General features: G+C 34.5%; 1 protein-coding gene across 1 annotated transcript; it reads left to right on the forward strand.

Annotated features, from left to right (window-relative positions):
- Positions 1 to 1,448: 1,448 nt before the first annotated feature.
- Positions 1,449 to 10,261, forward strand: LOC130645379 (vitellogenin-6-like). Its single transcript, XM_057451357.1, has 18 exons — positions 1,449 to 1,520; positions 1,849 to 2,060; positions 2,245 to 2,511; positions 2,759 to 2,920; positions 3,149 to 3,380; positions 3,504 to 3,765; positions 4,166 to 4,337; positions 4,462 to 4,587; positions 4,716 to 5,152; positions 5,341 to 5,677; positions 5,774 to 5,971; positions 6,181 to 6,377; positions 6,591 to 7,302; positions 7,439 to 7,786; positions 8,017 to 8,211; positions 8,526 to 9,170; positions 9,249 to 9,570; positions 10,023 to 10,261. The coding sequence occupies exons 1-18, from the start codon at positions 1,478 to 1,480 to the stop codon at positions 10,244 to 10,246; spliced, it is 5,091 nt and encodes a 1,696-aa protein (XP_057307340.1). The 5' UTR covers positions 1,449 to 1,477; the 3' UTR covers positions 10,247 to 10,261.
- The last annotated feature ends 3,124 nt before the right edge of the window (positions 10,262 to 13,385 follow it).

The following is a 13,385-nucleotide window of genomic DNA, read 5'->3' on the forward strand; positions in this document are numbered from 1 at the left end:
TTGTTCAAAATAATTTTACAAATGATTTTTAAGGTGCAAGTGTTAATCATAACATATCACCTAAATGATTAACGAATCGTCCAATGTCCAATAAAAGCCGAATAAATGCTTCCTTAACAATTTTTGGTATTGTACTTGATTGGATAGTTTTGGAAGTGTTACTTTTTACCAATCTTTTCCTTGCGGCTCTCCTACGCTAATAATAGGTTGGTCAAGGCATATTATTATCGCAGAAAGAACCTGGGGTCGAGTTTAACTGTTTGTTTTTGTTTCTTTCGTTTGTGTGAGGTTTTGGTAGTCCCCTTGTATTTTTTCCTGGCTTCTTTCTCAATTTGAAACTTCACATTAAATAGAATTCTAATAAAAACAAAATTTCACATGCGATAAATTATGGACACACCCTGTTCACAACGGACTTAGTAGTTGGGTCTCGGGTTGTTTTGTTACATTCAGTACCTCAATTGTGATAATTCTTGCTGATGCCAATATGGCCTATTTGCCCGATTTTCTGGAACTTTGCAGACCAGTCGTTGATTGTTCTATGATTCGGACATCACAGATACTGCGAATCGAGCATTTTTAATGTTTCTTACACATTTAGTAAAATCGTAGCATTCGTCAGGTAAGGCTGTTTAAACATTTTGAAGAAAAGTCAAAAAACGAGTTTTGTAGTCTAATTTGTTAGTGAAGGTAATGATATAGTCGATGTTTCAGGGGTGCCCTCCTTTTCCACACTTCCGACATGTTATCTTTCCTTCAGAAAAATAATTGAACCGGTTTTTAAACTAAGCTACCACTAAATACCAAAATACGTGAACGATTTACTCTGAGAAAAAATCTCGCAAACAATCTTGATCTAACTTTAAATTTTTCCTTAATAAATTTTGTTTTACATGTAAAATTACAATACGCTTGCAGTCGCGATTCTAGCTACTGTATTATCTACTATCTGGCGGAAATAAAACTTTTTCCGACAATGCGAAAAAGATTTGAAAGTCATTGTGAATTCAGATCTAAAAAAGACCTGAATTTAACATGACTTTCAAAACTTTTACAATATAAAACCCGCTCTTGCTCGCACAAAACTCAAAGTGAAATTGATAAGTAGCAATCATGTATATTTCCAACCAAACCTGAGATCAAATTTAAACAAAAGTTGAAGAAAGCCTTGATCGAGTTTAAGATCATTGAATGGTGTCTATTTTAGATATGAATTAAAAAAAACAGAAATAAATAAGACAACTTTTGTTAGTTCTTTCTGCGTGAGCTATTGTATATTTATATTTTTAGTGTAAGGTAATCAACGTCGCATTTGCATATTGCAGAATTTATTGCTAAAAACATAGGAAATAGAACAATAACTTTTTTAACAGTATTTTTACTGAAATTATTGAAGTTTCCTTTGTTCTAAGTTTTGCATAAATACAAGCTTGAAGGAAGTTTAGCTTATCATTCAGCTTGATATCGAGCCGCCATCATGAAGGTTACCATATTAATGCTGTTTGTCGCTATCGCGTTGTGTAAGTTGCTTTTTTTCATTTGTATTAGGTAATGTCTTCGAACAAAATAAATATTTATCGGTTTTTTATCGAATTTCTGCCAGAGTTTTATAGTTTTTCTATCAGTTTTTTACCAAACAAGATTCCCCGGAAGACATTCAACAAACTTGTATCGTTTTTCGGGTTTTCTCATATTGTTTACTTTATGGTCGAACGTAAATTCGGAATTGTGGGTGATATTCGAAAAGAATATTTTGTGTGTTCGTTTTTTCTTTGAGTTATCTGTAATTTAAATGTTGAAGCAAGTCCTGCTATATCCTGCTATATTCTGCATAAAATTCTTTTTTAGCTAATGGAGATAACGGCAAAGCCGAGAAACGTCCTGAAAAGCCAATTTCAGATGTACCGTTTAAAGTTGGACAGAAATACACGTACGAATATAAAACGATGATGAGAGTGTTACATCCTCTGTTGTCAAGACAATATCAAGATGTCAACATTGAAGCCATGGTGGATTTATATTTTGCGCAAGACGGCCCTAATTTTCAAGTCACGATGAAGGTGAAATTCGTTTTTTTAATTTTTTTTTTTTTTTTTAGTTAGGGTTAGGATTAGATAAATAGATTAAATAAGAAAAAGAAACAGAACAAAATATTACAGCAAACTATGGAGGTTACCTTTATGAATCTCCTTGGGCAAACGATGTAGAAAATAGTAAGGAATTTTATTTATGTTTTGGTTGTAGATGAGAAAGCCAGTCTTGAAAATTGTTTCTGTCAACCCAGTAAACAGTTCCGTGCCAATCGAGACAATAATACAAAGCAAAATGACCAAAGCCTTGACTCGCCCAGTACGATTTATATATCGTGAAGGAATCGTCGTAAAGATTGAATATATCAAAAATGAACCAAAATGGAGTTTGGATATCAAAAAGGGCGTCGTTAGTTTGCTGCACCTTGATGTGTTATCTTATAAACCACAAACCGAAAACACCGTCTACAACAAAACTGAGGTAAGTGATTTAGTTTCAACAACTTCGTGCCCAGTATCTTTTTATCCTCCAACTGAAGCTTCATCCCAAGAATTATTTTTTTCATACCTAATAATAGCTGTTAAGTGAAGCGCGTGGTAGAAATAACAAAGCATGATCTAAAACCTATTGCGTAAACATTTCTTACTTGAAATTCATTTAAGACCTGGGAACAAGGTTGTTTTCTTAGTAACGTTTCACGTTTACCTCCCTAGTGTTGTAATTCTAGACAACAATTCTTGGAACATGTAAAAGTCTTTACACCGTTGCTCCAAAAGATCGATTCATATTGTTTCAAAAAGGGATTGATGGAGACACGTGTGAAAATCAACAGATTCAAACTTACACAAACATGATTCCTGAAATTGTCAGAGAAGACGTCCAGTCAAGAGTAAGATTTTGTGTTTTCTGCTTTACATTTTATTCAACATTCTAAAGGTGACAAATCCGTATTTTTATGACACCGTTTTCTATTTTTTCTTATTTCACTTGTATCTTATTTTTACAGAAAACTGTAAATTCTTCAACGGAAAAAAGAAAAAAATATATAGATCTCTAAAGTCCCTTACGTGACCATTTAACATTTTTTCATCCATTTTTCATTCATTTAACATTTTAGATTCCAGCTTTGAAAGACGCGTCCATCAAATCTATTACTGCTATCTTCTTTAATGTTACCAAAACTACTTCAGGATTTAAGATCAACAGTGCCAATGCGACAGGGACAATTACATTCAGACCTTTGGGCAATCGAGAAGACGCAGTTACCTCCATTACTAATCAAACTTTAGTTTTGGTAGCTGAGCAATCATTTGGGAAAGGCATCAATCTGCCAGAAAAGCTGATAAAAGGTTAGTAAAGGAATTTCCACAATTTTTGGAGCTATACTTTGTATGTTAAGGTTCGGCTTTTAAAAATCACGGACCAAAGAGGACTAAAATCGAGGTTGTATTTAAAATCATTTTTTCATTTAGAGGATAACTTAATTATGAAATTAAACGACATCGTCAACAAACCAATCCCAAAAACTAAACTTGAAATTCAAAATCTGATCACGCAAATTAAATCATTCATTAAACGTATCATCGTGGCTCACCAAGATGTGATGACGCCATTTTCACAGAACCTTGCTGTGAATACAGTAGAAATTGTTCAAACATTACGCACCTTGTCACCAGATGAAATTTCCGTTGTTCTCACTAAATTAGTGGATGCAAAAAGCAAGCCAGCTGAAACGTGAGTCTATTTAAATACTGTACTTTCCATAATAAGGGAGAAACTACATAGTTCTAATCACCCTTGTAACTAATTTTGTAAAAATCAAACCCTCTGTGGGCTTGTTGGAGTTCTTTCTCTGGTGAAGTTTGAAACTAATTCACTGTACTTCATTTTCATCCCTCAACCACTTGTAGAGTAAACCTTGAAGAAGCTTTGGGATGGAGAATGTATACTTGTCGGTATTGTTGTTGACTTTCATGCATTCCTTTTTCATACACGCCTTAAAAAGTTGAATCTCTTTGCTTGATGCATATTTATAATCCACGGGTTAGCCCGTCCTTTTTATATTGCATTGCGTGAGACTCGCTACTTGCGGTACCATTTTACATGACCAACATCAATTTTTTTATGATTTTAGGGAATGGTTAATCCGAATCCTTTCATTGGTAAATAATGAGAATACAATGAAGGCGGTACTGAACGAGTTACGCGAGAAACCAGATGTCATTCCGTTGGAATCGATCGAAGAATTCATCTCAGCACTTGGTTCTACTCCTTTTATTAGCAAAAACGTGGTAGTTCATATCCAGGTATATCGATTTTAAATTTAGTATATTTAACCAGGGATGATTTACTCACAAATAAAAGTATGCGATTTTGTAACCGAATATTTATATTTAGATCCAAATATACATATTTTTTTATTTTTTTCAGGATTTTTGTCAATTACCAGTTGTAAAGGGTAACAGAACCCTTCTTCTTACTTGTCTTACTTCATCAGTCAATTTGATGAGAGCGCAGTGCAGAAAAGCACCATTCTGCAAGTTAACTGTTCCGGAGGTTAGTTCGATTTTATTAACACTAATTACGTTTTGACGTCAACCATTTGTGGTTGCTATGGTAAGCAAATCTTTTGAGCATGCGTACTAAGCCTAATTATATTTTACATGATTTTTCTAAAAACTTAGATTTTGCGGACAAAACTTGAAAGTATAGAGAAACTATCCACATTTCCAACTGAAGAATTTAAAGAACCCGAGGTCCTCCAAAACTTGGTGATTGCTCAAACCTTGGAATCTCCTGAACTTGCCGATATTCTTGTCAGAATCGCTAAAAATAAGAAATTGTCGACTCATGTTCGCGTTAGAGCTGCACTCGCCCTTCAGCCATTAACCTTGAAATTAAAAGAAAAAGTGTTGTTCCCAATGTTTAAGTTATACCGAACACGCCAGGAATCAGAAGAGCTTCGTCTTTCAGCCATCACCACCGTGCTGGAGCGCCCCACGCCAAGCATTGTCATGGCGTGTGTGCAAACTCTTAAGATGGAACCTTCGTTGGCAATTAGAAGAGTTATTTTCGACTCCATCGTTATTCTTTTGGATCGAAAAGATTTGCCAGCTGATTTGTAAGCTTATTTTTCCTTATAAATTTTAAAATATTATTTAATATGTGTCACCAAAAAAGTTTGAAATAATAAGCCATATCTGCTAGTTTTAGACGTAACACGAATTTACTTGCAAGATTTTGTTTACAGGAATATTCTGACATTGATTTATTTCTAAAAAAAGGTCATGTGAGCGTTTTCATTTTTAGATTAAAAACTCTTGAAACTGCGCGAGACATTATTATCCGGCGACGATTAGCTCCAATCAACCACCGATGGATCCGACCAAGCATTGTTACAGCAATCAAACTTTCCGATTCAGCACGTCTCGAGTTGGTTCACAAAACTAATTTTGTCAACAGTACTGTTGTGCCAAGAAGTCTACGCAGCAAACTTGATATTATGCTCATGGGACAACGAATCAATATTCTCGATGTTGATATGAGGGCTGAAGGAATACAAGAAATTTTGACAAAACTATTTGGAATTGTGCCAACGGAATCCAATACTTCGAAGAAAGCGCCAAAAAGAAATGACAAAATGGAGGTTAGTAACAAGAAAAGTTGAATATTTTGATATTTCAAAACTTCGCTGTGTGTATTTATAACATGCAAATAATTTCTGCTTGTATTGTTTTTCTAGCATAGCGCTACCCCTGTGCAGGATGAAGATTTTAAACTGTTTGCAAACATCCGATTATTTGGAAAACAATGGACGACTTTGTATAAATCCGCCAAGACCAAAGCTGCACCTTTGAAAGAGTTATTTCTCGACAATATTTTCAGCTTTAAAGAACTTGCAAAATTATTAAGTGAAGGCCATCAGCGTTTGACTAAAAAGGTGTGTTTTTAGCTCCAATTGATGTTAGTCAATAAAATGCAACAATAACCAATTTTTATTCATTCTTAGAAGAAAACATTCCTTAGAATTTTTTTTTTAATTTAGCTATTGTGAATCCATAATCTCATTAAAATAGTTAGTCCGTGCTATAAAAAGAACAACTGCTATCGTGCTAGGATGCAAAATTTATTAATAACTTTCTGTTTCAGACCATAATGCCAGTGGAAGGCATCGTTCGTATTCCAACAATGTCTGGTGTGACTTTGGTGCACAATATAACATCTCTAATGCTGAGCAAAACAAGAACTGTCGTGAAAGCTTCAACAACACCAAGCTTGTGGAGTTTATCAGCACTTTTGTTTCGATCAGTAAACAAAGCTGACGTCACAGTCAGTGTCGACAGCAAGTACGTTAATATTTCTCGAAAAGTATTTTTAGAAGAGTATTCCTCAGAAGAAGAATCTGTGGACTTTGTATGCGTTTTGCAAATAAAGACAGGGTGGTTATCCATTCCTGTTCCCAGAGTTCTTTGGGATAAACCCGAAGTTTAATCTCAAAGAGCTTTGGGGACAAGAATGGTTGATTATTCTTACTGATCTTTACCTTCTATTTTCTTTAGCAATCGAATATTAATTACTGGTGGAGCGTACTTTGAAACACCTATTTATCGCAGTGGACTGCAAATCAACCATCACGAAGACTACCCCATCAACACAAAAGTCTCTGTGAATGTCGATCTGAAGACAATGAAATACACAACAGATGTAGTTTCACCTTCTATTAAAACTTTGTTAACTCATGAAATCGAGGCTGAACATGTTGTCTTTCTAAGAAGTCCTCAAAAGCCCAATAAAACGGTTTACAGACAGCCAATTCCTCTTGAAAGCATCGTCAAAAAGTATAACATTCTGCAAAATAGTAGCAAGCCAATAGAGCGAAAATCGATTGTTCAGTTGAAGGTAGGTCCCAAAAAATATTTGGCGGTATCAAATGGTCGTCTAGTCGTATCCCCTACGCCAGAAAATTTCATCATCATTAGAAAAGGCTATACAGGACGATTTGCAGCATTGGCGACAACAAAATCTGGTTATTTGAAGGCGGATCCCAAAACCCAACAAATAGTTTTATCTCCAACCGAACCCTCCCTTTGGAGGCCTGATCTTTCACCTGACAACATCTTAAGGTTATCAACTTTGGTACCAACCTCTAGAAAGGATACGCAAAAAATAAAACCACGCTCATGCGTGTACAGACTTTATCGTTACGTTCAAGAATTGCAAAGGGAAGGTATTGAAGCCAAAGAAATTGAAAGATTTTATAAAATGTTTAATGTAAGGGAACCTTTTAAATTCTACATATGTTACTATGTCTGCTGCAAATAAATTGCCAAAAAATGAGTAAAACCTCTATTTATAGTGTGTTTCCTTTTTAAGGAGGTATTATATCTCCAATTAACATTTTTTTTAGGACAATGAAGATGAGTCCGTTCGCATCATGACTTTAACTGCATCTGGAGACAAAGTTATTTTAGATGACGGAGCAACTAAGTTAAAAGTTGTGGTCGTAAAGTCTACCACGTCTTACATCAAAGAGAAACTTGCAGAACGACCAATCTGCTATGGAGAATCATCCAAATTTCCAATCTGCATACATGGTTGCGTCAGTTATGGTGCCAACCCATTGGGATTTTTCACCCGAATGTTGACTCCAGCACTCCTCAGCATTGATATGCGTCCACCACAAGCGTTGAAAAAAATTGTAGCAGAAATTACTCGAAGAAAAGAAGGCGTTGAAAACGTTATCTATGAACTTAAGGTAAACAGACTACCTTTTTTATGCTAATTGTTATCTTAATTTACGCCATATTTCGCAAAATTGTATTTTCCAGAGTCTGCCAAAAATGAAAAAAATGGTAAACATCATCTGAAAATATTTTTTGAAAGCCTACAAAAAAGCTGTAAACGTCGAGAAAAGGCCAACATCACATGTTTTGAAGCTTTTAAAATATCCTTAATCATTAATTTGTGATTTTAATATATTTTAAGCTTACTTTCGATGGACTTACACCGGACCAGCAGATTCTTTCAACTCTGAAAATCTGGAAACAGACGAAAAAAGTGTCACTGATAATACAGTCTGGACAAGAATCCAAACTGATGTGTGTAAACATTAAGTACCCACGTGACATGGTTTCATTCGATGTTAGTTTTGAACCAACTTGCTCACTTAAACACGTGACGGTAAGTCAATTTTATGCATCTTAAAACCTAATATTTTACCTTCTGAGTTAAAACGTTTAGGATTGATAAAACGTTAGAGATAGTTATTATAGAGTAAAATAACAGCGTTTTTCACTTGCTTTTTACAAAAATATTAGAACAATTTTCGCCCTTCAGTTTCGCTTTGAAGAAATTTAACGCAGACTTATTCAAATGCCCGAAAAACAACATTTTCTCTGAAAAATGTTTAGAGAGGAATACTTACTTATTATCATCCTTTAAAGGATTATTGTATCAAACAACGAATTAAAATAAAGCTTAAAAGTTTTTTTTAGTTGCAAACAAGAGCTAGCATGATGTATCCGCGGTACTCACAAGAAATAATCCTCACAACAACCATGAAAAATCTTCCTGCTTACTGGAGATCTAAAATCATTTTTATATCAAAAGGGATCGTGGAACCGCTTCCGTATGTCGCCAAAGCAATTCTTGATGATTCCCTAGAAGCGGAAGTTCTTAAACCAATCAGTAAAGTAAATCATGATGGCTGTTACTACTGCTCCAATGCAGTGAATAACGTGAGCATTCAAATAATGTTGCCAATGAATCGCCTTCTTGTATTGAAAGTGGACACTCCTTTTAACAACTACAAATACAAGGTTCATCTTCCAACGACGGTCTTCACTTTACCTAAAGGAACTCCCGAAATCTCACTGGCTGAAAAAGTTCATTTTGCACTACAACCTAAATGTTATCACGGACACGATTATTTTCAAACCTTCGACGACGTGGAATATCATTTTAAACTGCAAAATGAAGGGTGTGAGTACATTCTAATACAGTCATGCAGCGTGGCTCTACCTCGATTCTTAGTGACTGAAAAAAAGATGGGAGAGTTAAAAGCACTACGTATTGTGTTAGAGGATAATGAGATAAAAGTAGTTCCAACTCATGACTCTAAGATTGCACCTACAATAATGGTGCGTGGTTAACTTTTTTTTTGTGCTCATTTTTATTATATTCACAAAACTATTCATATATATTTTTTATATTTTTAGGTCAATGGAGAAACAGTCTCTTTGAAAAATAATAAATTGATACAATTGTTAAAGAAGTCATATAAATTAGAATTAATTTTTGATAAGGAATTAAAACATTTGGTTCTCATTAATGAAAATTTAGGCTTGCGAGTTATTTTAAATAGTGGTAGAACTGTTACTGTTCGAATTTCTCCAGTCTTATCCTCAAAAGTTTGTGGTCTTTGCGGAAACATGGACTCTGAACATTCCGCAGAAATGATCACTCCAGAAAGGCAAGTTGTAAAGAACGGAGAACTGTTCGGTGTGTCGTGGTTGATGCCAGCTAAAGATTGTCGTGAAAGTGAGATCCTTTGCTTTTTCAGTAAACTCTTAAAATATAAGCAACCACGATTCCATGATTCTTTGTCTCTTTTTGTATATCTGACGGCGAGATTACCTGTCAATAAAAAAAACGCAGCGGTGAGAGACGATAGGTCATGGGAGCGAGGTTGAAATATTTGATTTGGGTAAGCTACAGAACTTTTAAGAAAGAAGTAATTACGTATTGACTTGTTATAGATGGCTACAACATCGTCCCAGGACTTGTTAGGCTTTTTATATTTGGATCTTGTTCAGGCCGTCCCAATATAAAAAGCCTAACAAGTCCTGGGGATGAGGTTGAGGTAGACAGCCAAGTGAGAAGACTGCTATACTAGTAAGCAAGATAGACTAGGCATTACGAGAAATCCAACATATATTTAATGTTACTAAAAATTCTAGACGTCTTAGCTTTAAGATCAATTATTTTTCCAGAATGCTCCATGGTTTTGACGAAAGATGTTATCATTAAACCTACTCCTGGTCTCGTTTGCAAACCTCTCATCAAGCTCCCTGTTTGCAAACCCAACTGTGAACCGTTGCATCAAACCAAGATCTTAAACGACGTTCCAGTTGTTTGCAACAAAAGCCAAAGGATGAATGTACCGTTTAACATGGAAACCAAATGCCGTTGCTCGTGCCCAAAGTCATTTTTCTAAAATAGGAATTTCGATTTATTTTGTTATGTATTTTTTTTAGTTATGTAGTTGTATTTCTTTCGTCGTACTATTTCTTTAATATTATACTAAAGTAGAAAACCTTAAACTAACTCACTAACCAAAAATAATGAGTAAAGGGGATTCGCTGGTTGTTTCTCATCTTATCCAAACACACAAAAAAATTCTTTTTTAAGTCTTTAAGTTTAGTATTTTTTTATATTCAAGATATGATATGTATTACAATTTATGCTAATGAAATAGAGAATGCTTTGATAAAAAAAACTTTTTTTATAATCTCGGTCGTTATTAGAAATGAATGAAATTTTCTTTGCTCGATTGTTGACCTCATCCCAAGGGCTTTTTTCCCCTTTATCTTATGGGATGATAGCACAAAAAGGAATTAAAAAGAAAAAGATGACCTGTCGGTCAGGTTTGCTCGGTTGTTAAAAGAGGAGGGATAACGAAAAAAAAGAACAAAAAGGCGCCCTGATGACAGACATGACGTAATATGGTTAAGGTGATTTTGGCGTTTTATTTGGCACAAGTCTAATTTGCTAAGTAAATGGTGAGCAAAGCTATGACCTGTGCTGAAAATGAGTTGCAAGAGTTTGCTGCGGGCATTCTCTAAAATCTGGGCTAACATGCTTGACATTTTCTCATCATTTTCAACAAACATGACCAACATATTTGTTTATATAACAAGTACTACTGATACTATTTAGTAGTCAGACATTTAATGTTTTTTGAAGAAATGAATCACGCACGCCACAATATCATCAACTGCTGTGATCTGGTGATAATATCTTATCTTACATATTACAGTTAAACTCTTATAAAATTTAATGGTATGATATTCCAAATGTCCTACCTGATATAATTTTTGTTTATAAATCCAAATATGCCACTCATTTTCGTCAAAAGTTTGCTTTTTCTTTCACATTTTGACTAAGCTAGCTAGTTATAAACTGAAACTGTGAACTCGTGTATTAGAAATGAGTTCACAGTTTCAGTTAACTAGTGTTTAAATAAATCTTTTGTTACAACGCTCTTATTGAGAATTGAAAAAGGAAGAAAATTATTATGAATTAAAGGCTCTGACCATGAAAAAAATATGATGGCCCCTATATGGCTCACTTCTCTTCTTAATAAACACACTTCTCTTTTTAGTCAAAACGCTTCTCTTCTGTATAAAAACACTTCTCGTCATCCCTCCGAAATCTTCTCTTCCGTGTGAAACACTTCTCTTTCAAAGTGAGAAACACCTCTCTTCCATGAACTCAAAAAATTCCAATACCTAATACACCTTTACGATAATTCGGGAAAACTAACACTCCATATCAGCTTATTTTGCGATCAGAGGAGTTTATTAAGGAGAAAACACGTTTTTTCGTGATAGCTTTTCTTGCCGCGTTTTGTTTTTAATAAAAAGTACACATAAGTTGTATCTTATTATTATTAACGTTTCCTGAAAATTTGAAAGAAATTGATGCGACAGAAGTTAAAAAACTGGAGAAAACACGCTTTCGTCTCTAACAAACTCTCATAAAAACACGATTTTTACCTCCTTTTTTCCGATATTGTAAAACGATGGAGAGCCGTAGGAACGCATGTACAATTGAATTATTGTAAAGGTGTATTTTGGTCTGGAATATTGATTGAGCTGAATTTTGATAACTCATGCTTTTGAATAAATGACCAACCACCCTCGTCCCATGTTTTTTTGCATTTTTGATATATAAAAGAGACAGTGAAAATCCCTTGAGACGAGGGTGAAGAAATGACATTGTGGTATCTGCCGTTTAAGGCATTCGTTTATCTTTTTTTAATACACACATTTTTTTATAAGAATCATTATTTTTATTTCTTTATTGTTCTCAACAAAATACGTAATGTTTTAATCTAAAATCTCAGCGTGATATTCTTATAAAGTACATTCATTATAAGGAAAAAGCATTAAGTTTTCTTGGTGGACACTACCATGAATTTGAGGACTCTGGGCAGCCATTTATTTTGCCAGTTATTGTGTCCTAATAAATAAAATTACCTACTCTGCTGCTGATCTGAATTGATTTGTGATATTATTTTAATCATGTAAATGCACCGGGACCTGCTACAATATAAAGCTGTTGGTAAATTGAGCATGTGTTAGCAAAGTATACTTCTTGTGAAAAGTGAAAAAAAATATACAGACCATGGGTGTAAATTATGAGCCAGATTTTTAAATTTAGTTCTGAAGAGAAAGTGTCCGACCACATACAGGGAAGTGTTAAGTGCAGAAAAGAAGCGTCAAAATACAGAAGAAAAATGTGAAAATGCAGAAGAGAACTGTTTGGATCATAGAAGAGAAGTGCTTTTAAATTGGAAGAAAAGTGAGCCATAGTAAAAAAGTGAAATAATTTTTGGGTGAAATATTTTGAAAAGAAAAGTTTCAATTCCTTCACATATATATATATGTTTTAAGTAAGGTTGACAATAACATACTGGCAATAACATACTAAATTTCATGCTATAAGATTAATTATTTCTTCAAAAAATGAGAAATATTCATAATGCCCATGGTCAAAACCTTATTAAATTCACTCTGTTCACCTTTTTAAAATACAAAAAGTGAGCAAACAACTTAAACTGTGAAGAGGTTATTAATATGGCGCTGTAGCTTTGTGGTTATAACTCTTGTACTTTGTGCAGGAGACTGGGGTTCGATTCCCTTTGGTGGCGATTTAATATGGGAGAGTGAATGTTACCATAGCCCTGGGTTAGCCCAAGCCATGTGAGGGACATTGGGGAGATAGCACAATGTGTGGGTCGTTAGATGTTGCAGGCAGTTGTCTGGTAGAGCGTGGACCCTAATTGGGTCTGCAAGCTCAAAATGAAGTACTAAACTATTGTTGTGACAGTTTTCAAGCAAACTATAGCGCCGTTAATCTTTTATGGATCTGTTTTGATAGATTTTAAACCAACTGGCAACTTTTTAGCATTACCTTTTGACAGTTTGAAAGCATTTTATCCTTTTACAGTCCTGTAATTATGATGTTTAAGTGAAGTACGGCGTCACCTTAAACCTCTATGACCCAATCTTGGCAGTTGTCAAGCGATAAAGACTTGTATGGTATTTGTTTTGACATTTACGTACGGTTCC

Source organism: Hydractinia symbiolongicarpus, chromosome 5 (assembly GCF_029227915.1).
Source record: "Hydractinia symbiolongicarpus strain clone_291-10 chromosome 5, HSymV2.1, whole genome shotgun sequence".
Lineage (NCBI taxonomy): Eukaryota > Metazoa > Cnidaria > Hydrozoa > Anthoathecata > Hydractiniidae > Hydractinia > Hydractinia symbiolongicarpus.

Excerpts from the sequence above, each read along its gene's own strand:
- LOC130645379 (XM_057451357.1), top strand. The coding sequence starts at position 1,478 with ATGAAGGTTACCATATTAATGCTGTTTGTCGCTATCGCGTTGT. Across the intron at positions 3,381-3,503 it reads GCCAGAAAAGCTGATAAAAG|AGGATAACTTAATTATGAAA; the intron begins GTTAGTAAAGGA and ends TTTTTCATTTAG. Across the intron at positions 9,571-10,022 it reads AGCTAAAGATTGTCGTGAAA|AATGCTCCATGGTTTTGACG; the intron begins GTGAGATCCTTT and ends TTATTTTTCCAG.